This window comes from Micromys minutus, assembly GCF_963924665.1.
Source record: "Micromys minutus genome assembly, chromosome: 12".
In the NCBI taxonomy this organism is placed as follows: Eukaryota; Metazoa; Chordata; class Mammalia; order Rodentia; family Muridae; genus Micromys; species Micromys minutus.
In genome coordinates, this window is record NC_137981.1 from 50,452,981 (window position 1) to 50,478,946 (window position 25,966).

At 47.8% G+C, this 25,966-nt stretch overlaps 1 protein-coding gene across 4 annotated transcripts in view; it reads left to right on the forward strand.

Annotated features, from left to right (window-relative positions):
* SLC39A14 (solute carrier family 39 member 14) overlaps positions 1 to 25,966 on the forward strand; it is a 43,562-nt gene that overhangs the window by 11,729 nt on the left and 5,867 nt on the right. Inside the window, exons 2-7 of one of the 4 annotated variants that reach the window (XM_080926914.1) lie at positions 5,921 to 6,020; positions 13,063 to 13,138; positions 17,463 to 17,735; positions 19,924 to 20,110; positions 20,707 to 20,876; positions 25,566 to 25,685. In XM_080926914.1, the coding sequence (XP_080783040.1) occupies positions 17,478 to 17,735; positions 19,924 to 20,110; positions 20,707 to 20,876; positions 25,566 to 25,685 (735 nt within the window). In that variant the 5' untranslated portion in view covers positions 5,921 to 6,020; positions 13,063 to 13,138; positions 17,463 to 17,477. Of the gene's footprint in view, positions 1 to 5,920; positions 6,021 to 13,062; positions 13,139 to 17,462; positions 17,736 to 19,923; positions 20,111 to 20,706; positions 20,877 to 22,690; positions 22,861 to 25,565; positions 25,686 to 25,966 lie in introns of all 4 variants that reach the window. The other 3 variants (XM_080926913.1, XM_080926916.1, XM_080926915.1) reach the window with 3 other exon arrangements.

Sequence of the window (25,966 nt, forward strand, 5' to 3'; positions counted from 1 at the left end):
TTGAAAATTGTGTCACCAGGAGCTGGACAGGTGGTTCAGGCCCAGTGATTAAAAGCTGCTCTTGCAGAGGACCTGGTTGGATTCCCAGTACCCACATGGCAGCTCGGAACTGCTTGCAGCTCCGTTTCCAGCAGATACAGGACTCTCCACGGGCTGCTGCACGAACATGATGCGTAGGAACTCAAAGCACTTGGAAAGTAGAGGCAGACAGACCTCTGAGTTTGAGGCCAGCCTAGTTTATAGAGTAAGTTCCAGGCCATCCAGGGCCACATGGTGTAACCTGGCCTTGAAAAACCAAAAATGAATTAATAAGTAAATAGAGGGCTGGGTGGTTAGTGTTCGCGTGGCATGTGCAGACTATAGGTTTAACCCTTGTTACCAAACTAAAATAAACTAAAATAAGTAAAACCACAAATTAAATAATTATTGGTTAAGTTCCACCTCTGCTAACTTGTTCCTGAATCTCATTCTTGTTCCCAAGAAGACCCATTCCAGAAGATCCTTTTTGTTTGTTTGTTTGTTTGTTTCTTATGGTTTGAGTCCATATGTCTTTCGGGGGTTTGGGGATGGAGACTGCCAACTCTTCTCCCATAGATGAAGACCTGTTAAGGACAGTGGTGGCTGACCTAGACAGCAGTGGGGGTATTTTTGTTCATTTTATTTTATTTTAACTGGAATCACAAATGTTCTGACAGTTGAGAAGAGCCCTGTTTATGGGTGCTTTCTCTGTTCTTTCCTGGAAGTCAGACTTAGTTCCCTTGCCAGCCCATACATACTCTTGTTTTCCTAGACCACAAGCTTGGGGGCTATTTGCAGCCCTAGTGGCCTGCCAGAGGCTGGCTGTGTTCCCTGAAGATTGGTCCCTTGTTCTGCCATCCCTGGCCTTTGGGACATCTCTAGCCTTTGGGGATTCCAGTATGACTTCCCCAGTATTGAACACTTTGCATGTGACAGGCTAGGCAAGTTCTCAAGATACCAGGTCTCTGGAAGATTTCCAGGGCAGCAAGCCATGACTATTCCAACTCCGTTTCCCAGAAAGGCGCAAAAAGTACAGTCACCCCATCCCCCGAACCCGGGCAGTTCACCAAAAGGCCCCACAGGACAGCCTGTCCATCCCTGGGAACAAAGTTCCAATGTTTCTGTTTCTGTGCACCCTCCCCTACTGCCACCTTCTGACAACCAGAGACCCAGGACAGAGACCTTGACCGTGGGTGAGCCGACTTCTCTGTGTGCTTGGCTATGACCTTGACTGTTGTCCACTCCCTCTTCCGGGCAGCCACACTAGCCCCCTCCCCCACAGTGCCACGCAGTTGGCACATTGACTGGGGTTGTGTGCGTAATGGGAGCAAAACTCAGAGTTTCCATGAGCAGCTGAGAAATTGTAGAAATAGCCTGGGCTTATGAGGCTCCCTTTTAATTCCCCTACCACTGGGGGAAAGCAGGTGAAATGTTATTTTTTATGAGATTATCAGATAGCTGCCCCTCAAGGCACTTCCTTCTCAGGGATGTGGGGAAGAAAGGGACCTGTCTCTCGTACCCCTCTTCTGTTTTGTTTTGTGTTTTTGAGGCAGAGTCTCACTGTGTAGCCCCGGCTGTCTTGGAACTCACTCTGTAGACCAGGCTGGCCTCAAACTCACAGAAATCTACCCATCTCTGCCTCCCAAGTGCATAAAGGCATATGCCATTATATCCAGCTAACACGGTGACTGTTAAAGGCCAGCAAAAGGTTAAAATCTCATATTAGTTTTGGGGAGAGAACATTAACTGTGTCAAAGCTAAGAACACTATCAGTGTAGTGAAGTAGCACTTTGATTAAATGTAGAATCAATGTTTGTGTGTATCTGTTATACTATACACTGAAGAAATGCTGGAGAGAAGGCTCAGCAGTTAAGAGCACTGCCTGCTCTTTCAGAGGTTCCGGGTTCAATTCCCAGCACCCACACGACAGCTTACAAATATCTAACTTCAGTTCCAGGGGATCCAACTTCCTCAGACAGACGTGTAGACCAAACACCAAATGTACGTAAGAACAAATAAATACATTTGAGACAGACAGACAGAACTCTTGATAGCTGGGTAGGTGCCAGGTCAGAGATTTCTCAGTTACTGACATGTAAACATCTCTTCTCAAATTCCTCATTCTCCTTTGGCATTACTAGGAAAACTTCTTGGCCCCAAAAGTTTCCTGTGCAGTGTTCCAGACAAGCTCTCCAGGTCTTCCTAGAAGGGGTCCGTCCCGAGAATCTCCTGAAGGTTTTCCACATACCTTCTGGCTCGGGGGCCTTTAGGTTGACTTCTGGCTTTTTTGATGAATGGTGCTTCTGTAACCAATTGTGTGTCGTATATATGTGTGCTGGTGTATGCATTTGTGTGCACTTGTGTATGGAGGCCAGAGGACAGCCTGGGGTGTTACCCAGGTGTTGTCCACTCTTGTTTTGAAACTATCTATTTTTAATTACGGGTACATGTGTGTATGTAAGCATGAGTGTAGGTGCCTATGGAGGCCAGAAGAGGGTGCTAGACACACCGGAGCTGGAGTGATGAGCAATTTTCCTCCTGTCAGTGTGGGTCCTGGGAACAGGATTCTGTTCCTCTGAAAGCAGTATACACTCCTAACCACTAGGTCATTTTTTCCAGACTCCCACCTTTTCTTTTTCAGAAGGGATCACTCAAATAGTCTAGTCTGGGTGGCCAGTGAGCCTTGGATCTTCCCGTCTCCTCCTCTATGACTCGTAACTCCTCACCCATTTTTTTTTAAACTCGTGTTCTGATTATTGAATTCAGGTGTTGATGCTTTAGGGCAAACATTTACCACCCAGGCTGTCTCTCCAGCACCGAGAACTATCTTAATGTCTGCTTTTCTCATCTCTGTGTCTGAAAATTACCCAAATTGGAGCTAGGGTCAGAGTAAGCCTTTAAGTATGGCTAGAATGTTGATCCTTTTTTAATAGGCAGACAGTTTGTGAGAGGCTGGGGAGGGAAATTCACGCAAACATAGCCACCCTGGTAGGGAACTCATTTTTGCACATACTGCCTGGAGACGACAGTGTGTCGCCAGGTTTGCTCATGTGGCCTTGATCTATGGAGTGTGCTGTTCTGTGGCTCTGTGGGATGAACCAGAAGCCTGCTTGGCTTCGCTGTAGCAATCTGTCTGCTTGAACTTCTCAACTTTTCTGCAGAGGTCTGGCCAGGACTGAGATGAGTAAATCAGGAAGATGCAGGGCCTTCGCCATCTCCCTCACCCCTTTCAACACAGGGAGCTTCTAGAAGATGCTCCTGTGGTGACTCTCTTGCTCCTCATAGCCTCACCCAGGGCTTCCACAAAGACGTCCTAGGTATTACAGAAGGCCCTGCCAACCTCCTGGACTCAAAGCTTGTCATTCTAAGTGCCATGCCATTGAGACAAAGAGGAAGGAAAGAATGGGTTTGGGTAGGGTGAGGCAGTGCTCCTGGGGAGGACCGGAATGGAGTAGAGACATATTTCTGCAGGACCTCCTCACGTTAGAGAAAGGGTGAGCATGCATATGATGGCTCTCTGCTGGCTTCATCACACTTTTGGGTCCAGAGTGGTGGTGCAGGGGTGAAGTGGGGGTGGTGTGTGTTCTACATGGAGACCAGAGCCAGGAAAGAACAATGAAGATGAAGGTGGAAGGCAGACTAGATCCTAAAGGGAGAGAACCCTGGCTTCAGGAAGCCAGGCAGGGAAGCGCAGAGGGAGAGTCCTAGTGGCTAGACTGAGGGTCAGGATGCTGTTTCCGGATCTTAGGAAGCAAAATGCTCTGGTTTTCGATCACACAGTGAGGCTCCCCAAGTGAGCCTTGCATCCTAGTAGTCACTGACTCACTGGCTGGCTATAACCTTGGCCAAAGAGCGAGCTGTGTAGGAGTAGTAGATTTAGGATTAGTGAGTGTCATGTCTGTCTGTCTCTCTGCTGCTTGCTTCCCCGATTTGGAAATAGGCATTTTTCTTTACCTCTTTTCTTCTTTTAGTAACCTTCTTTCTCATGAGTATAGGGTGTCTAGGTGCGGCGACCAGTCAGGAAGGTTAGATACTGGTAGAAAGGGCCATGTGGTCTCTTACTGCCCCATTAGTTTTTATGGAGGCAGAGTAGCAAGCCTTAGGCTTTAGTGTGCAGGAACATTGCCAGATCCCCAGGTAAAACCCACACTCTGTTCCAACCCGGCTTCTGGTTTACCTGGAGGTCCAGGGAATTTGCCCTTCCAGCAGGTTCTCAGGTGATCTTGAAGATTGTTCATTTCAAGAACTACTTCCGTCAAATAATAACCTATTGTGTCAGGATGTCTCATGGAGACTGGCCAGCTGGAGCCTTTGAGGAGGTCTTGGGCTTGAACTGGCTTGCAAGAGGACTGGAGGGGCTTGAGGAGACGGGCTGCCAGGGCAGATAGTCTTGGCCATTCACCAAAGGCCCTTGGGGTATGTTTTACTGAAAAGCCGAAGTGCACATTTCTTAAATTGTCGGCCTGCTGCAGCAGGAACGTTTAGCGGACATGTCTTAGCCTGAATTTTGGGGTGGTCTCTTTTCTAATCTGACTTGCAAAATTCTGAGGTCCGCATAATCTAACCTGGGTTGCTGTTAAGTCCGAGTTCAGCATGAAGAACTCTTGCCCTTAAGACCAAACTGGTTCTTTGTTTTCCCTTGGGTGAGTGTCTGCTGTGTAATCTCCCCTGCTCCTTATCTGCCTGCTTCCCTGCCTGTTCTCCAGGATGCAGCCAAGAATGTAAATGCCAGGTAACTCTTTGCCTGTAATCCCAGCTCTTGGGTAGTTGGGGCAGGAGGATTGCCAGGAGTTTTAGGTTGGCCTAAGCTAGTGAGTTCCAAGCCAACCTGAACCATAGTGTGAGACTGCAAATAAAGCAGACAGAAATAGGTACAAAGGGGACACCCAATGGCGGCACACTTGGCTAGTGTGCTTGAGACTGGGTTTGATTCTCACCACAGTCGAACCATATATTTTCTTGAATCCTTCAAGGCCTGTATTTCTAGTCTGTAATCCTGTGTGACCTCTTGTTTATTTTAGTCACTGTGGACTTCAAGTAAATGTTCCTAAGTTGCCTACCATTCATAGAGCATCTCTCTCACACACACCCAGCTTATTTTTACATGTTCTGGGGGGTCTGAACTTTTCCTTTAGGGGAGTTCTCTTGGCCGCCTCTGACACCAGGTTGATCTGTTCTGTTTTCCATTGTTTGTCTGTGGTGAGGGGCACACATTAACTCGTTCCCTGAGGTCTGTTGATGTAATTGTAGCTCACTCGTACTGTCCTGTCCTGTGTATAATGCACTTTGGAAAATAAATTACAGTTCAGCCTACTAAGGGTAGAGAAACATGCACGCTCCTGGGGTTGGAGAATTAAGAGCACACACACACACACACACACACACACACACACACACACACACACGGCCTGGAAGTGGAGCTTTCCGGTAGCCTCCCTTCCTCGGCTTCCCAGCAGCTTCTCAGTACCAACTCCCCAAGGAGCATCTCTCTTCCCAGGCACTTTGCTCCACCTTTCCATAGCTCAGTGTCTCTCTGGTTCTCTCTGTGGTACCATATGAGTACTACTACGAGTTCATGGTACCAGAGTTAAGGCTTAGGCACTGCCTAAGAAAACAAAACCAGACCGCACTCTGACAGTATGTGCTGCTCAGATTCCCAGTGTGACTCAGACTGTGCCAGTTAGATGTCACGTTGATTGTGTAACTGTTTTGTGGGAAGAGGCTGGGCCTTCTCTTCAGGATAGACCTGAGGACATCTGTTTTGCCGGAATGGTTCCCTGGCAGGGATGTCTTTATGCCACAGCTACCAAAGGCTTGAGTAGCAGCCCCTTTATAGCACAGTTCAGCAGCAGCATCTTTGGAGTCGGCCCTGGTAGCTCAGCCTGTTCTTCATCTCTTCCAGTGTGTCTCTGGGCTACTTAATATCCTGCGTGGAATCTCCGTTGGCTCAGATTGACCAGGTAGACCTTGAGCTGCACATTAGCCTTGGCCTCACCATACTGGTAAGTTTCTTGTGTGGACCTTACTTTCCCTGTTCTGTGAGGGAAGGTACCTAGTGCCATTTGCATCTCAGGGACTAACATTATTCTTGGTAACTGGCAGGAAGTGGCATTTCTTGAATGAATGAAGGTAGATTTTGGTTGCCATTGCTTTTTATTTCTTTCTTATTTTCTGAGACCATCTCATGTATCCCAGACTTGCTGTATAGCTGAGCTTGAGCGTGGATTCATTTCTCTTCTCTTCTGGGAGCTGGTGTGTGCTGGGCAGGGACCGGGTTTTAGGTTTGGTAGGTATAAGCTAGCTATTGGTTTATTTAATATAAGTGAAGTACCCAGGGTGATGGTGCCTACCCATAGTCCTTAGTAGGAGGATTGTCACGAGTACAGGGTTAGCCTGGGCTACATGTTCAGTACCAGACCTGCAAAAGTTACATAGCAAAATTCATTCTGGAAATAAAAGACAAGACAGAAATTCTCATCATTGTTCAGAAATTCTCTGCACGTGGCCCCTTGTGTGCCCAGCACTGTGCTAGACTTATGTTGACAAAAGAATACCAGAAGACCTTCACTTTTTAGGGACAAAATCTAGTCGAACAGGATTGCTGGAAGACCAAAAAATTTAGTATTCAAAGTAGTTGGGGAGCTCAGAGTTGTGGCTCCTTGGAAGAGAATGCAGTGGAGACGCCTGAGAGGAAAAGCTCCTATGGTGGAGTTACCAGGCCTTGCTTTTTTATTTGACTCTGAATGACCCAACTGGAAGCATTTGCTTAAGCCATGATGTAAGTGAGTGAGTAACACATTGCTTAGGCCACACGTGGGACATGGGACGCTGGTCTGGCAGACAGTAGTGAGCTTAGAGGAACGACAGGCCACACTTCGACAACCTGGGAAATGTTGATGGATGAGGGATGAGAACAGGGACAACTCTCACCAGTCTTCCGTGGGAAGAGCTGCCTGCCTCGGACCACTTCCCTGTCTTTCCCAGCCTGAAGACATTTTGGAAGTTCTGGCTTTCTTAGGCCCAGATTCCTGGTGGGCTCTGAACCCTGAGGTATGCTTTTCCCCCTCTTGCCTGATTCCAACCCTGGGCTTGGGTGTCATTAAACTCATTCCAGGCCCAGCTTGGGGCTAAATAAACCTTCCTGGTCAGTTTATGCTGGCTGCCGCAGGCCCTTATCACTGCTTTCTGGCCTTATAACCGCCTTTCCACTGCGCTGACACACACGGTGGGAGAGATCAGCAGATCTTTGTATGGTGAGCTCCAGGCTACCGGTTCTGATTCTGTTTCCTGCTTCTGGGTTGCCACTGACCTTTTTTTTTTTTTTCTTTTTATAATGGTCTTCCATCCTTCCTGTTTTAGCAGCCTGAGATTTCTTGGGGTGAACGAGTGTGCCCCTCCTGTGTTGTCTGTCGCCCACCCTGGGTGGCCTTTGGCTTGCTGCAGCTTGAGGTTCAGGTTCTGGAACAGGAGCTAGGAAAACTGTAAAGTGGTTTGGTGAGAGGCAATGGAATAATACAACCCTCGAATGCCTGGAGCCGAGGAGACGGCTGCGTTCCAGATGTACTGTTCACTGGCTCTTGCCTGGAGTGAAGGAAGGCCAAGGATAGCTTGTCTGGGGTGGGTAAGGCCTCTGAATCAAGCTTATTTGATGAGTGAATAGAGACTGAGATGGGATAATTAATCTCTTTTTGCTAGTTTCAAACAGGATCTCCCTTTGCTGCCTAGGCTGCCCTTGAATTTGAAGTGATCCTCCTGCTTCAGTTTACAGAGGGTTGAGATTACAGGTGTCCGCTATCTCAGTAACCCACCACCCCTTCCCTTCCCTTCCCTTTTTTGTGGTGTGTGGTGTGTGTTCAGTCTTAGAACCTACATTATTGGCCTTTTGGTGGGGGGTATGGGGGGCTGGGGGGATGGAGGGCCTGTTTTGGGGGAAGTGGCTTATAGCCCTAGCAAGCCTCTCTATATGATTTGAGGTTGGCCTAAACTGACGATTCTACCTCTGCTTCCCAAATCTTAGAATGACAGGCATGGACCACTTTACCTGTTCCTACTACTGGGTCCTACTATGGTGCTTAGGCTGTCTTTGAACTTATTCTGTAGCCCAAGTGGGGACTGAACTGAAGGTTCTCTTGTCACTTGCGTAGCTGGGGTCAATCACAGACTGCACCGCCAGAGTTGTCCTTGAAGCTCTCTGGGCTCCAGAGGCAGGATTTACCTGAATATCGGGCTGGCGTTGTATCTGTTGGCAGAAAAAACATTTGCTTAGCCCTCGGCCCTACAGAGGGAGATGGGAAAAGAGTAACTACTAGCTCTCGAATTTTGGATATGGAGACTCACACAGGTATTAATTTGACCATAAATAGGGAAGATATGATAGTGAAATGTTTATAGAAGAACTCGTGTGAGCAGATGTGTTAGCAGTTGTATCAGTTTGGTTTGGTTTTAGTTTTTCAAGACAAGATTTCTTTCTGTAGACCAGGCTGGCCTTCAGCTCACATCTCTACTTAGCCCTTGGCTGTCCCAGAACTCACTCTGTAGACTAGGCTGGCCTCCAACTTATAGACACCCACCCAGCTCTGCCTCCTAAGTGTGCTACCACTGCCCAGTGGGTTTTAGCTTTTGTGCTATACTTGAGAAGGTTTGGGCTGAGATGTAGCTCAGTTGACAGAGTGCTTGCCTAGTATGCCCAGGGCTCTAGGTTTGATGCCCAGAATTGCATAAACTGGTGTGGCTCTGAGAATCTCAGCACTCAGGAGTTCAAGGTCAGCCTCAGCTACATATAAAATTGAGGGCAGCTTAGGCTACATGAGACTGTTTCAGAGGGAGGGAGGGAGGGAGAAATCAGTGACACTGAGTGCCTGTCTTTTCTTACCTTGCTCCATCCCCACATCACAGACTGGGGTTGGTCAATAGACTGTAGCAGAATAAAGCAAACCCACCTTGACTCCAGGTCTCAGAATATCTATCCTTTTGCTGGGCCGTGGTGGTGCGCACTTTTAGTCCCAGCACTTGGCAGGAAGAGGCTGCCAGATCTCCGAGCTGAAGGCCAGCCTGGTCTACAGAGTGAGAGCTCTAGGACAGCCAGGGCTAAAGTAGAGAGACCCTGGTTCAAAAAACAAATGGCAAATAAAATCTACATTGTCAGTTTTCAACGTTCTCCCAGGTCTAAACACTCCTGTGGAAAAGGTTTGAAATTCCCTGACAGAAGGAAAAGACACTGCAGTAAACTGAAGGAGATTGTTAAGCTTTAAGAAAATATGTCCTTTGTAAGAGAAGATTTTCTACCCAGCAGCGTTAAGTGCTTGTGAATAGTCTGTAATTACTTGTTTTAATTTTAGACAGTGCCTGTTGACTCTAGCTCTGTTTCAGAGGAGGACATTTGCCTTCTCACACTGCCCTAGTCTTCCCCCCTCCCCCCACACACACCATGGTTAAGCTAATTACATTATTGGAATGTCTACTTTTTTTAAAAAAAAAAGGATTTCTTCTAGCCACGGTTTCTGCCTCCCTAACTATTCTCTCTTTTAGAATTTTAATTTTACTATTTTTGTATGTAGGCGGATGTGTGCCACAGATGATGTGTGGAAGTCAGAGGGCAAGGCCTCTTAGCTCTGTTCATTGGGTTCTCTGGCCCTTCGAGTTTGAGCTGCTAGATGACGCTCCTGACTCGCCTCTGTCTCGATGTGCAAAGGCAGGGGTTGCAGATGGGCCCTGCTACAACCAACTTCTTTAAAAAAAAATGTGTTTTTAAAATGTATTTATATTTTATGTTTGAGTAGTGTGCCGTATGGGTGTGTACCAGATGAGTGCAGAGACTGGGGGAGACCTGAGGATGAACTGGAGTGACAGATGGTTCTGAGACACCATGTGGGTCCTGAGAAGAGAACCCCAGGTCCTCTGTAAGAGTAACAAGTGCTCTTAACTAAAGCTCTCTCTCCAGCCCCAACAAACAGGTTTTTACATTCGCTCTGGGGGTGAAGCAGGTTCTCACATCAGGCTCGTTGGGACCAGCGACTTGGCTGTCTTTCCTTACTTTGTCCACAAACTTTTAATTTCCTTCTTTGCACCACTCCCAAATTCACTTTGTGTGTGTGTGTGTGTGTGTGTGTGTGAGAGAGAGAGAGAGAGAGAGAGAGAGAAGTGTTCATGAGAGAGAGGTGTGCATGTGTGTGTGTGTGAGAGAAAGAGAGGTGTGTGTGTGTATGAGAGTTGTGTGTTTATATGTGTGTGAGAGGTGTGTGTATGTGAGAGAGAAGAGAGACAGAGAGAGACATAGCGCTACATTTCATTGTGAAGTCATTTTCTTCCCTGGTAAGGGGATTTCTTTGATGCTTAGGAGTCTAATCATCAACTTAATGAGATCTTGACAGGGGATAATACTCTTTTTATCTTTTATTTAGTTTTTTAATTTCTAGGAATTGAACCTAGGACCTCACACTTGCTAGGCAAGCACTTAATTGCCACTGTCCCCCCCCCCTTTTTTTTAAATAGGATCTCATTAAATTGACCAGATCATCAACCTTGAACATACTTAGTAGGTTTTGGACTCAACTTTGTGGCCCAGAGGCTTTGCCTTGGATTCATAATCCTCCTGCCTTGGTCTCCTGAGTAGCTGGGATTACAAGCCCAGGCTTTAAGGCTCAACAAGGAATAATGATTTTGTTTTCTCCTGGTACCCATCTGGCCTCAAACTCACTATGTAGCTAGGGCTAGCCTTGAACTCCTAATCTTCTTGCTTTTATAACACTTTCTGAGTGCTGGGATTAGAGGTGTGCACCACCTGGTCATTCTGTCAGAGTAGTGTGTCCATTCCTGTGTATTTTCTGAAGCTGAATGTTGCTATAAGGAGACGAGAGCAATCTGATTAATTCCCATGTAAAAACTGTTGTAGTCAAGTGTAGATCTATACACCACTCTTGGGAGGCTGAGGCAAGACAGGAGGACCGTGATTTTCAAGTCTGCCTGAGCCACTTCCCAAGACTGTGCCTTCCTCTACAGTAAGGATTTATTTTATAATTCTGTGTGTTTGCCCGTGTGAAGTTATATACATCATATGTGTGTAAGAGCCTATGGAGGTGGGAAGAGGATGTTAGATTTTCTGGCACTGGAGTTCCAGATGATTGTGACCCTCCATGTGGGTACTGGAAACTCTGTTTTTCCTTCCGCTGACAATAGTTTTCTCAAGCTTCCTTTGTTGGTATTCCTGGTCTGAGTTACCAGCAGAATTCGGTTCTCTGACAACTATAATCTACTAGCGCCTCAGTGGTGCTGTTTGGCTCCACTTTTCCTAACCTTTGGCTGTATGTTATCTCCGTTCTGCATGTGTGTGTACATGTCACAAGTCTGCATGTGCAGGAGTATATATGGGACCAAGAGGTCAATGTTAGGCATCTTCCTTAATGGTTCCTTGCTTTTTCCTTTGAGGTGGACTTTCCCACTGAACCTGGAGCTTCCCTAGCTGGCCAGCAAGCCCCAGGAATCCTCCTGGTTTCATCTTTGCAGTGCTGACATTACAAGTCCTGGCCTCCGTAGCTGGCTCTTACACAGGCGCTGGAGACTGTGCTGCCATAGCCCTGTTTTATGATAAGTTATTTTTGTGTGTTCATAGATAGAGTTTAACTATTGAGACTAGCCTAGAACTCATGCCTCCCACCTTTGTCTTAGCCTCCCAAGCCCTGTCATCTGGTGTCATCTGTTATCCGCTGTTCTGGCCATGGGTGGAACTGTTTTCCTTGAATCTTATGATGCTAGTGTGCACAGCTTTGCCTGTGTTTGCCTAATGTTCTGTTGTCACCTCCACCCCTCCCCCAAGTAGAAAACCCGCTCTCTTCCTTCCCACCAGGCAGACTGATTTGTTGTCCACTTCCCACAGGCAGGCTGAGGATGTTCAGAGCTGTTCTTTGGGTCTGGAGAATGGGGATGTTGCAGGGACACAGGGGTCTGTCCTATGTTCTGGGATTTTTGTGAATTATTCCTGCAGCGCTGACATGGTTTGGTCTGCTATTTTGGTAGAGTACCTCCCATTTCTATTAGAAGGGAATATACTGAGTCTGCTGGAACTGGTCAGTGTGTGTGTGTGTGTGTGTGTGTTGCTGGGCTTGGGGCCTTAGTGAGAAATGGCCTACTCAGCTCCTCATTTAGGTTGTCTCAGTTGGGGCTGTATAGAAAGCAGTGTTCTTTAAGTCATGGTCAAGGCAGTTGGGAAGTGTGTCATTTAGTAAACATTTGGATTGTAGTAACAGGGAGGTCAATTAGGGCAGCCATCTTAGAACCAGTTCTGGCCAGCCCACCTGAAATGGAACTTCTGGCCCTTCAGGCATCCAGCCCTCAAAGATAAAGATTAGGTGAGGCTGAGATTCAGCTTGGTCACCTTAGGAAGTATTCCATGTGACGAGGGAGGAGAAGGGTCATAAGTGCACATCTTAGTGGCCTCAGAAACAATCTTGCCTTGGCCAAGTTTGTCTTGAATCTGGTATGAGTGTGTGTGTGTGTGTCTCTGTCTGTCTCTTGTTTTTATAGCAGTGCTCAGAGGAGTCTGGGTAGAGAGTAGTAGGCTAGGCCAGTCCGAGTTCCTTCAAGTTCCTATTCTATTCTCCTTGGTGATCAAGCTTCTTGAATGAACCTCATGGCAAGTTACCACAAAGAACTAGCTACCTCAAAGAAAAGAAAGTGCTTTGTTTCTTTCTCTTGGTTAGTCTAGGGGGAACCCCCCCCCAAAAAAAACAAGAAAAACAGAACCCGGTAAATACTGAAGAAAAGTGTCAACAGAGCCTGCAGAACCACATTTGTAGGTGCTTCTGGACTTGATGAGGGGGGCGAGGGGTATCAACTGGCAGGATTCCAGTTTAGCCTGAGGATGGCAGGGGGCCAGCACGGTGCTTCAGGATTCCAGGATGAAAGTCATATTGTCCCCTGAGGCTTTAGAATAACTTACTTCTGACCCTGAGCCCAGTGGTCTGAGAGGGAGGGGGAAGCTCCAGCGGCTCTTTAATGGGCAGGGCCTGGACTGAATAGCCACACACTGTAGCCTCGTCTCTGTCCCAGTCTGACTAGCACTTCAGGCTCAGCTCTCCGGCAGGAGGACAGCTCCTGTACACCACTGCGCGAAGAACTCTGTCTGGTAAGACCTGTGTGTGTTTTCTCTGCCTTTCTTTATTTCCTACAGGGAATCTGGGTTTTGCTGTTATTTGCTTGTTTGTGGGTTTTGGGTTGTTTGCTGGGTAGTGTCTGCCTGCCCGTGTGCGCTCTCCAGTCTTTCTGTGTAGCCCTGGCTGACCTGGAACTCAGTTTATGTGGATCCAATAGCAATCATCCTGCCTCTGCCTCCCAAGTGCTAAGATTACTAATGTGAGCCACTATGCCTGGCTGGCTAACTTCAAAGAGCCTTTTATAAACACTTTATCCCCTAAGAATAACTTACAGTTAAGGAAAAACGAAAACAAATTTCTTCTGGAGCAGAGACAGCCCTTCACGCTCACCAAAAGGCCAGGGTCACTGAGTTTGTATGCCCTCGGCAGCTCTGAGACCTCCAGGCAAGGACTCCTAACAGACCCAGCTGCCTTACTCTTGTGTGAGATGTGCTCAAGGACTGGTCCAGGTGACAACCCTGCTCACTGGGTCTTCCCATCCACAGGGACTAGTTTGCACTTTAACTCCTCACCCCACCACCACCACACACCCTATCTTTGTAAAGGCCAAAGCAGTGTTTTCTAGAGGAGCCAGCAGCCATGCGGTCAGAGTAGAGTAAAGAGGCTTCCCCGAGAAGCACAGGTAGCCCTGGGCTTGTGTTATGGCCTAACCAGAAGGAGACAGTTGTTTCAGCCTGATGTTCCAGGCTGCCCTCAAAGCCATGCGAGGTCTCTGTAGAACCAATCCATCATAAATGCCAACCTCTATCTGAATCCCCAGCCAGGTAGAGCTGCCAAAGTAAAATCAGCCACAGTGCCCACACGAAGGGCTTTTGTTTCCATTTTCCTAGTATTTTGAAGTTGTTGAAGGGAAGTTTGAGAAAGGTATTTGAAGTAGGAACAGCGCTTTGTTCTAGCATTCTACAGTGAGAGCCCTGTAAGACAGCCTGGCCTCCGCAGGACCCCTCGCTGTCCCAGGTCCTCAGGGTATCCCTAGCCTGAACATAGGGTCCCCTCTGGTGCTGACAGAAATTGGTCGACAGTTTTGTGGTTCTCCACAGCACCCGAGGTACATGTTCTCTGTCTTCATGCTGAGACCATGGCGGATGCCAGGGCTTAGACATCATTCAGACCTGACTTCAGCTCATAAAACATTCAGTGTGCCCTGAGATCTCATTTCTTGGCTTCCTTATCTATTTAGTAGGTAATATTTCTTCGTAAGGAAGCAGTGAATGAATGCCGGGGGCATAGCAAGAGCTGCCCTTGGAAAAGTCCTCAGCATCTCACCTTAACTGAATCTACTTAGACCTCTGCTCCTCACACATCCAGCCCTTTCACTGAGGAAAACATAGCTCGAAGCTGGCTGGCTGGATAGCCAACTTATCTTCTTCCCTCTCTTCCTCCCTCCCTTCTTTTCTCTCCCCTTCCCTCCCTCCCTCCTCTTCTCCTTTTTTCCTTTCTTTTCTTTTCTTTTCTTTTTTCTTTTTTTTTTTTTTGAACAGGGTCTCATGTAGCCCAGGCTGGCCTTATATAGCCAAGGCTAACCTTAATTCTTTATTCTGCTTTTTCTTTCATCTCCCAAGTTCTGGGAATATGGGCATGTGCTACCATGCCAGGCAAAGGACTTCCTTTGAACGGTGGGTTTCAGTGTAACTTTTGCCTGAGATCCATTCCACAAAGTATAGATTTATCTGGTTCTTGGTGATGATTCCAGAGTATTGAGTTGCAAAATAACAATTTTGCAGACTGTCTTTTTTGCCCTGTCTGGTCCTTCTAGTTGTGTGGCTGAAAGTATATTCAACTGAAGAGCCACCCTAAAATTTTTATTTATTTACTTACTTATTTATTTCAGAGGGTCTTACTGTGTAGCCCCAGCTGACTTGGAACTTGCTAAGTAGAACAGGCTGGCCTTAAAGTCAAGGAAATCTGTCTACCTCTGCCTCCTGAGTGAGGAATGACAGTTTTGTCCCCAGCGTCTGTACTCCATATATGGGATCTTAAAGCCAGCATACCCTCAGGTGTGTTGTGGCTTAATGTGACTGACGTACAGGAGTTGAGCCTTAGTCAAATGACAGGGTCTCATGACAGTGTTAATAGCTTCCTCTGAAAGTCAAACTTTGGAAGGCAATCTTGTCTTTGAATGATTATAACCAGATTTCAAATTTTTGTTCTTTGGCTGGTTCGTTTTTGTTTTTTTTTTTTCATTCTAGTCCTTCTTTTTTCTCTTTCTTTTTTTCTGTTATCTCTTTCTTTTTGTTTGGTGTTATCATTATGTTTGTTTTGAGTATTATTTGCTGTGGTTATCCAGAACTCACTCTATAGACCAGGTTGGCCTCAAACTCGCAGAGATCCATTTACCTCTGCCTCCCAAGAGATTAAAGGCATGTTCCACCACACCTAGGCCAGAGGTGGTAAGGATCCCATCTGGGCTTTTGTACATGTGAGGCCCATGCTCACTCTATAACTGAGCTGTAGTCCCTAGCCTTTCTTCAAGGGAGTGTCATTTTCCTTCCTTCCCAGCCCCCCAACATCCCCTCACCTCCTTTTTCTTCACTGTGTAGCACAGATCAGTCTCAACTGGTAGAAGTCAAGTTTTGAATCCCTCAATTCAGGTAGTTAGCAGCTAGGGCCTCCCCCATCACTTTGGTCGCTAAATTCCGACAGCCATGCTGTAAGCTGGGTACCACCTTTACAGATGAGAAAATGGTAGTAGTTGAGGCTGTGTAGCTTGCCCAGTGCCTTTCCCTCTCTTAAGCAGTGGTGTGGAAGTTCAAGCCCTGTGTTTGATGCTAATGGCTATGGTAGGCTGCTCTGGATCATCCTGTGATGTTTCCCACTAAGTAGCTTACCCAAGATCACGTTGTCTGTAAGCAGCAGGGCCAGGCATGGGTCTGTAGGACCTGTTTCTTGGTCATGAGGATGCTGTGCTGTTCTGGACAGGTGGTGCAGTGCGCGCTGATGTCACTGACTGGGTGATAACTGTATTAAGAGAATGAGTGACTCACAGGAAAATCAAGGCCAGCTCTCATTCATCTTTGTTCCCTCTCAGCTCTTAGCTCTGTTATATAATTCTGTTCCCACATGGACATGACAGCCACACCTTCCTCTTACAGCCACACGATATTCCACGAAATAGATAACGATTTAGTTGACCACAACACATTTCCATCTATGGCTTTTTTAAAGTTATATTTATTTTAAATTTAACTCTCTGTGTATAAGTGTTTTAGTTTTGAAATTTATGTACCTAATCTAATTTTATGGATGTCCTACCTGACTAACGTACCTTGAGGTGAATCTGAGGTATCATTAATCCAGTATCTTTGTAAGGCTTTTGTGTTAAAAGCCATAACCTGGTTGCTGCTTTTAATTATCTGTGTCTGCTTTAAGTGGTGGGCGTGGAGACTGGGCCTCTTGACTGTACGGCCAACACAGATCAGCCTCCTCTGCACGAGTTTTCTTTTGTTTTCTTCTTCTTAGGACCTTTTATTAGGGGCTGGACAGATGCTCAGTGGTTAAGCACACTGACTGCTTGTGCAGAGCCCCTAGGTTTGTTCCTCAGAACTTACATAGTGGCTTACAAGTGTCCACAACTCCAGTTCCAGAGGATATGGTGCCCTGCGCTGGTCTCTGAGGATACCTAGGAATGCTCGGGGCACGTAGACATAGATGCAGCCAAAACACCCAGACACATAAAATAATAAGACATTTTTATTAGTGCAATATCTTTATTAGCATAATGAACCCCATTAGGCACAGAATTGGTTTCATTAAGATGTTTTTATATTTGTATACCATGCATTCTGATCTTATTCACTCTACAGTACCCTCTCATCTCATTCCTACCGATTCCCCTTCTCTTCCCATTGGGGTGTGTGTGTGTGAGTGTGTTAGAGTTAGTTTTGACTCAATGAGTTTCTTTAAGGTTTCTTACAACAGTATGGACACCTAACACAGGCTTTCCAACTCTACTTCTCCTTTTAGATGGAACAGGTTCCTACATAACCCAAGCTCACTGTATGGCTGAAACTGGCCTTGAACAACTAATCCTCCTGCCTCTTCTTCCTAGGTGTTCGTAGGCATGTACCCCAGTGCCCAGCATGTCCTTTTTTCTCATTGTTTTACCCCTTCGGAAGAAGGGGTCTCCAAAGTCAAGTAGAACACGTAGGGGCAAGGCTAAGTCAGAGCTTGATGCTCATCCTACTCAGAGCCTGAGGGGAGGGAGCCCTTGCCCTTGGTATGGGGGCAGTGAGTTGGCATTGACTTGAGTGTGGGGGAGAACTAGAGACCTTGCCTTCACCTGACTTTGTGTTCTAGGTATACGTGGTCACCATGAAGCGGCTGCACCCAGCCCTCCCTAGCTGCCTTCTGTTGGTGCTGTTTGGTATATGGAGAGCTGTCCCCCAGACTCACGCCCTATCTGCCGGCCTGCCGCCCCTCAGTGCCACCGCTTTCCTGGAAGATCTCATGAAACACTATGGAGAGAATGGCAGCCTTACCCTGCCACAGCTGAAGACCCTGCTCAACAGCATGGGAGTGGGGCGGGATAATGTCTCCCTGCCCAAGGAAGGACCCTGGAACCTCTCCACGGTAAGGCTCCTCTTTGTCAACACTGCTGGGCACAGAGTGGCCTGGCAGCTTGGTAAGAGGAGGCAGGTAGACCCTGGTGGCTACCGGCTCTCACCTTCATTGGGGTCAGCACATTCTGCCTCTCCAATGGGGCTTCCCAACTACTGTGCTGTGCCTGGGTCACTGCTGGTGAACCATGGCTCTCAGGTTAGCACAGCCAGTACAGTTTACTGTTCTCACACCGTGCCAGATGAGCCTCATATCCCCTCAGATGCAGGAAGAATTATTTTTCTGGGGAGTGGTGTTTCACAGGGGTTCCTGGGATAGGGGCCAAGACTCTAGTCTCAGGGTTTTACTAGTCCAGTCTCTTAGTTTTATCTAAAATGTTTCTCCACATCATCTCAGCTACTCAGGAGTCTGGAACTGTTTGTGGCAGCCCAAAGGTCAGTCAGCACAGTCCTTCTGTTGCTTTGTCCCTCATACTGAGCATCGGGGGTCGGGGATGAGGGGGAGTGGAGAAACAGGGTCAGGGACCTCAGTGGTTAAGAGGGGTGGCTGCTCTTGAGAAGGACCCATATACCAGTATTGAGTTGAGGGGTTCAACTAGCTGGGATGAAAATAAAGTACCTCAGGGCTGGAAAGATGGCTCAGCAGTTAAGAGCACTGACTGCTCTTCTAGAGGTCCTGAGTTCAATTCCCAGCAACCACATGGTGGCTTACAACCATCTGTAATGAGATCTGATGCCCACTTCTGGTGTCTGAAGACAGCTACAGTGTACTTATATATAATAAATAAATCTTTAAAGGTAAAGAAAGCACCTCGTTTTGTGGGGTGCACTGTAATTATGGGGTTCTCCTATGAGAGAGGGAAGTTGAGGGTCATGTGCATGAGGCATGCTGAAGCCACACCCTGAAAGATGAATAAGCTGGGGCTGAAAGGAGAAAGTGGACGGACGGGGCACTGTGCATTGCATGCATGCAGAGCTGTTCAAGTGTGACTATTGTCAGCATCACTGGGAAGGCCGAGTGTGGCACATGGGTGAGTGGCAGGCTTGAGTTCAGAGGACTTGTATATGGGCCTTAGGGTCTGCAGCAGTGTTCTGGGTCTGCAGATCTAAAAACCTATATTGTCAGCAATCCCAGGGGGCTGACTCTCAGAGGTAGGCCCTGGTAAAATCACACTCGAAGAAGGACTGTGGTTTATGTGAGCAAAACACAATTAGAAGAATGTGGGCTGGGGAGATGTCTCAGCGATAAGAACCCTTGCTTTGAAAGCTTGGGGACCGAAGTTTGAATCCACAGCACCCAGGTAAAAAGCTGGGCAGCCGTGCATATCTCTAACCCTAGCTGGCTGCAGGCCTGGTTCCAGGTACAATGAGAGACACTGTCCCAAGGGATTAAGGCAGGGAGAGAAATAGAACAGGACACCCAGTGTCCTCTCATGATCTCATGAATATATGCATACATCATACACGCACCCATGCACACACACATGCTGGCTCTTGCAGAGAGCGCTCAGTTTCATTTCCCATAATGTGCAAGACTTCCCAAGGTCTCGGTGCCTGTGTCTGCTAACCAGCCCAGGTCCCTACCCTAGCACAGGTCTCTGTAATCTGCATTTTAGTAGAATAGCTCCCTGGGCTATTGTGAAGTGCAGCCAAATTTGCTATCAGGTTTACAGATGGAATCCTGTTTCTCTGAAGCCACACCCTGGTCACATGATTAGAATCCTGTCCTCCACTGCCACCCCACGCCCAGTAGCATTGGACCTAGGCCTCCCTGGTGTGTGCTAGAGACCCTGCCAGCCTGAGTCACTTTCGGCCCTCCTTTCTCTGTGTTCTTTCCTCACTTGGAGATGGGGTGTGTACGGGGCGGGTCAGGGCATCTCACTGAGCCGAGAAGGCTGGGGTTTGAACTTGCTTTGCAGCTCAGGCATCCTTTGAGACTGCTGAAAGTCTTCCTGCCTTGGCTACCTAAGTGGCCGAGATTAAGGTCCCCCTTGGAATCTGTTCCCCAAACCTCTTTCTACAACCAGATTCTAACTGTGCGCACTAAGCACTCGCCATGGCCAATCTGAGATCCAAGCCAGGTTCTCAAGTGCGGGTCTTTCCTTATTTCTCAGAGGGTTGAGTTCCTTGAAGGGTCGAGTCGTGCAGGGCAGGGTGGGAGTTTTGGATTCTAAGAACCCTTCTGCCCCTCCTGGTTTCAGTGCTTTAGCTCTGGAGACCTCTTTGCTGCCCACAACTTCAGCGAGCGATCTCAGATTGGGGTGAGTGAGTTCCAGGAGTTCTGCCCCACCATTCTCCAGCAGCTGGACTCCCGGGCCTGCACCTCAGAAAACCAGGAGAACAAGGAAAATGAGCAGACGGAGGAGGGGAAGCCAAGCGCCATTGAAGGTAAGCAAGGACTGGGATGTGTTGATGGTAAATGTTGATGGCAGATGTGTGCACCCAGACTGTTAACACTAATCACCAGACCCTGGGTGGGCTGACTGGTGAACATGGGGTGTACTGGACCCTGGCCAGCATGTGAATTTGTTTTTTTAACTCACCCTTTGTTTTCATTAAACTCTAAGAGTGCCAGTCTTATGACCTCCTTTGGCTACTTCATCCCCCACACTCCCTGCCCCCACTGCCTCTTAGTAGCTCCCCTTTAGCTAGAGGGGACTCACCCTGTCTGAGTAAGTCATTGATTGCCTTTCTAAGTCCTATGGAGGCAGCAAGGGCTACCAGACCTAACCTGTGTCACCATCATAAGTACACGCACTGTCTAACTCACGGTCCTCTGCCATGTTGAGTTACCAGTCTCTTCCTCTGAAGAGTAAGCTGCTCAGATAGCAGCGTCCACCTTGTTTTCCCGAGGCTTCCCTAACAAGAGATGGAGTCAGCAGACATTTCCTGAGGGGCTGCTGGGTCTCCGTGTGCCTAGATCACTGTTGGCAGCATTACTCCCCCAGTAATGGAGGCCCTTGTCTGTTCTTGTTCCTCCACAGTGTGGGGCTTTGGGTTCCTCAGTGTCTCACTGATTAACCTGGCCTCTCTCCTGGGAGTCCTGGTCCTGCCATGCACGGAGAAAGCGTTTTTCAGCCGCGTGCTCACTTACTTCATTGCCCTGTCCATTGGAACGCTGCTTTCTAACGCGCTTTTCCAGCTCATCCCAGAGGTGCAGTAGAACAGGCGTGCGCTCGCCCAGCCCAGCCCCCCTCGGGCTGACAGTCTCCCTCTGTGTTCTAAGGCGCCCCCTCCCCAACAATTGCCACCCGAAAAAATGAATCAACTCTTCACATCAGGGCGTCCAATAACTTCTCTCATGCCTCTGTTCACACAGGTTGGCCTCTGGCCTCTTCGGGTGACATCAGATGCAAGGTTCTTAAACATTTGTACCCCCTTTTGGGGTTCTCTCTTGACTCCATTCCAGAGCCTCCATTTACAGGAGTCCAAAGCAAAATTTCAGTTTGGGACTTGATGTGCCAGACAGGACCTGGCTTTTAAGGGAAATCTTGGGGGTGCTTATTTTAAGGGAAATCTGGACTCGAGTTGATCCTCAGTGAGGAGTGAGGCAGAGGGAGGGAGGTCACCAGGGGATCTGTGGGGAACCGGCCTCAAGAGTGTGATCCTGGTTTTAATTTAGGCTGCTGTGGCAGCTCATGCCTGCAGTTGCAGCACTTGAAAATCTGAGGCAGGAGGATCACAGCTTGGGCAAATAGGTTGTTCCTACCAACCAACCAACCAACAAAACAAATGCGGCTCAGAGGAGCTCAGTCTGTATCTTGCATCCTGATCTTCCCGATGGGTCTGACTTCCTGCTGCACTCACCTGACTGTTTAAATGTTAAGTAATTTGTTCTTTAATCCTCATCCATGAGGAGCTGTAAAAATGAGACCCAGGTTGAGAGTCTGCCCAGCTATTCAGCTCAGGCCGGTGCCACTGTGGGAGAAATAACGTGTAGCTACCCAGTTGACCACTTTGGTGCCGTGAAAGCGTTTTGGCTTTCTGAGCCTCCTCAGCCAAGAGGCTAACTGAGGAAAGCTTCTCTCTGAGGTGTCATGCCTTCCCCCTCCTTCATCATGAGGGAAGAACTGAGTTAAGGCTAGCTCCCTTAACAGTTTTCAGTTCCACCTGAATCTAGAAAGTTCTTCCCAAGGGAGGCCTCACCTTGGGCTATTTTTTCAGCTCCTAAGTTTTTTGTTTTAAGGATTTGAAATGAGATGTTTTATTGTCCGTTTGACTGGGACTGCTGCCATTGTCTGTGTCCCCACTTTGGGTCACATGAGCGTTGTTATCCTGGTACAGTTTTATACTGTCCCCTTCTGAGGGCTGTATTCACAACCCTCAGGAGTGTCACTTCAGAAAATGCATTTGAAATTAATTTTTATGAGTTGGTCTTGGAACTCTGATCTCTACACCGATCCCTCAAAGCAAATAGGAATCTACCAAATCTTGCCTGTTCCGCGTTCCTCCCACCCTGTACACAACTTTGTAGTTGTATCTTACACAAACCAAACGATCCTTGGGCAGTGTCACAGGTGCCACTGTGATGTGGCTTAAATGTTCACAAGTAGAGCCAGTGACACACCAGACCTTTTCTTCCCACTTGCGCTGGTGTCCTGTGAGTCCAGTCTGTGCCGGGCCTAAGCACGCGCTGCATGTGTGCCTGCGGTGAGGCAGTAGGCTGCCTTGTTTGCCAGTCACACCAGCGGCAAATTATGACCCAGGCCACCTCAGGAGCAGGGGCAGTAGTCACAGGGTTCCAAGACCACCTCAGATTCCTCCTCATACCTCCTGTACTGATTAAAGGAAATTGCATCAGACCCGAATCACTAACAAATTTCCTATCTCTCTCTCCCTCTCTCTCTCTCTCCCTTCTTGTCTCTGGTTTTTCATTTTGGGTTCCTTTGTTAATACCCACAATTCTCCTCTCTACCCCCCTTTCCCTTGTGGTGGTTGCCTTGCTCCCTGTCCTGGGTGGGCTGGCAGTATGGGGGTACGGTCTCCTCTGCGTTACCGTCATCTCCCTCTGCTCCCTCATGGGGGCCAGCGTGGTGCCCTTCATGAAGAAGACTTTTTACAAGAGGCTGCTGCTCTACTTCATAGCCTTGGCGATTGGAACCCTCTACTCCAACGCCCTCTTCCAGCTCATCCCGGAGGTATGACAAGCTGCAGCGCTCTCACCAGAGCACCCCTGTCAGCTAGGGGACAGCAGGGGGAAGCCTCTATTTACATGGAAGGCACAGGGACTGGCCCCAAGGTCCTTGTTTGGAAAGGAAAGCTAGGAGCAAGGCAGGACTAGGTGAGGTCTAAGGGCTAGGTTGAAATCCCATCCTTAACAGACTCCACACCTGGCCCAGCTGTTCATCTCTCTGTTCTTTGTCTGTGATAAACAAAGGCATACACACATCTCTGAAAGGCTGGGACCATAGCGTAAAACACCAGTGTAACTTGGCACTGAAAAGATGGCTCAGCTGTAAAGCTGCTCTGGCTCGATTCTCAGGACACAACATGGAGCTTCCAAACTCTACTTCCAGTTCCAGATGGTCTGATGCCCTCTTCTGGCCTGTGCAGGCACCAGGCACAAACATGGTGCCCATATGCTCATGCAGGCAAAACACACATATTTAAGGGGAAAGCAGGCAAGCTAGAGTAGCTCTGACTCTCAGTGTGGGGCTTTGATTTACAGAAACAAAACACAGTGAAATCACAGTTCTCAGTAAAAACCCAGCTCTTCAGTAGGGAGCTTGAGCTCGGGGGCAGAGGAAATCCAAAGGAGATGGGACATCTGCAGCACCTTCACGTGGGTGATCTTTCACAGGAGAGAAGGGAGCCAGTCCAGTGTTTTGAAGCCTGAGTAGTCAGCTTTGGAGAAGGCCCATGTGATTTAGTGAGATACCTTCAGTAGACCTGCTAATTATATTGAGCATGCTGCATTTCGCTGCGGGTGGTCTGACAGGCCTGAGCAAAGGCAAGAGCTGATTTCACATGCTTCTGAGAACACCATTTTCTACTGTATTGTTTTGTGTTCTTGGTAGAGCAATTGTGATGTCTGTTAAATGAATCATGGTTTGGTTTTTTGGTTTTGTTTTTTTTTTTCCCCTGCCCACAGAGTCTAACATGCATTCAAGGCCACTGTCCTAAGCTCAGGTCTAATGAGTCCTGGGCTCTTGAATTCCACCTAACCTATTGGCTCTTTTCCTTTACTTTTTCCCAGGGTGCACCTCTTCTCCAGGAGAGCTGACCTGAATGCAGGGCTTCTTTAGCATTTGCCCTCCAGGTCTCTTTGAGGCAGACGTTTAGAAGGCTGTGAGCTGCAGCCTTAAACACCTAGAGGAGAAATGTTTGCCTTTGCAATAATTTGGGGTTCTCCTTCAGAAGGGCTAGCTCTTGTCTCTGTCTTGCCTCCAAGAGATAGTCTCACCACATGGTCTCAGACTTGTCTTTCTGCCTCAGCCTCCCAAGTGGTGGGAATCAGGCCTGTTTTCTGTTAGAAATGACACAAACAGGTCATTGAACACTTGGCACCATAAACCAGGAGCCAGACTTAGGGCAGCTCTCTGGCTACTCCTGTCTTCTGTTGATAAATCCTTTTTCTCCTTCCTTACTTAATAAGTGAATTTTCCAGAAAAAACTCAAAGCAGCATATCCCCACTTCATTCTTTTATTTTAAGATTTATTTATTTAATGTATACGAGTATACTATAGCTCTCTTCAGACACACCGGCTCCCATTACAGATAGTTGTGAGACACCATGTGGTTGCTGGGAATTGAACTCAGGACCTCTGGAAGAGCAGTCATTGAGCCATCTCTCCAGTCCCACTCCATTCTTTTAAAAAATATTTTTATTGTGTTCTAAAAAGATGGAATCTTTGTTGGGCAGGCTGGGCTCAGAGTCCCAGGGTCCTCCCACCTCATCCTTCTGAGCCCTGGAAACTGCAGGCATGTGGAACTAGGCCTGGCTTTAATCCACCCACACAGCCTGCCTTTTTAGTCTGTGGTCCTTTCAAGATTCTGTGGTCAGGACGATGCTGCAATTCTTGCTGTGGAACTGGAGTGGATTTTCTTCTTTTAGCAATGGTAACTAAACCACTTCCCTTTGTGTTTCCGGGCAGACAGCAGGGGACAGTGGATGAGGCAAAATAAATGCAAATGGCTTTCCTTTAAATGAGGAATCTGTGTGGCTACTAACAGATTAAGACAGCATCCTCATTAAAGGGGAGAAAACCAGCTTTTAATCCCCAGATTTTGGGAGGTAGAGGCTGGCTGACCTCTGTGAGTCTGAGAAAGGAAGGAAGGAAGGAAGGAAGGAAGGAAGGAAGGAAGGAAGGAAGGAAGGATGGATGGATGGAGGAAAACCAAGTTGGCCATGGTAGTCTCTGCCTATCATGCAGTCCAGAATGCTTGCTGTTCTTTCCGAGGACCAGAGCTTGGTTCCTTCCCAGCATGCACATGGCTCACAGCTGCCTACAGCTCCAGGTTCAGGTGAACCGACACTCTTCTAGCCTCCGCAGGCTGCATTTGCAAACACACACATTCACGTACACATACATAAAAATAAAGCAAGTGTAAAATACTTATAAAACCCTAAGGGCTGAAGATGTCACTTAGTGGTAGGGTGATTGCCTAGCAAACACAAGGTCCTGGCTGCAAACCCCAGAATCAGAGAATCCTCAAGACTGCCTGTCTTTTGTATCAGAAGATCCCGGTGAGCCAGGATGCCAAGGCTAGGGTGTTTTGCCGGCAAGAGAATGAGCGGCCAGCAGATTGCCTCTTTCCCAGGGTGGAGAGCGCGGTAAAACAGAGGGGAGGAGCTCATGGAGTCTCATTTGCTTAACTCATGCTGTTCTCCTGTGCCCACAGGCTTTTGGTTTCAACCCTCAAGACAATTATGTCTCCAAGTCTGCAGTGGTGTTTGGGGGTTTCTACCTGTTCTTTTTTACAGAAAAAATCCTGAAGATGCTCCTGAAGCAGAAAAACGAGGTGAGATCCAGTAGCTGGTGATGGACTATCTAGGGGAAAACGCTTAACTTAAAAAGAAAAGAAAAGAAAGTGGTGTAGCAGCAGGTGACAGTTCTTGCCAGGCTCTCCTGGCCTTGCTGTAAAAGACAGTAAAGCGGTTTGGTTATGTACATCCAGGGACAGCTCTGACTAGTATAGCTCCAGTAAGAGGCTTCCTGTGGCTGGCATGGGGTCGCTGCCTGTTAGAGTGGGATGAAGTGGCCATCTTAAAGAGCAGCGTAGGTACTTAGAGTAGCAGTCAC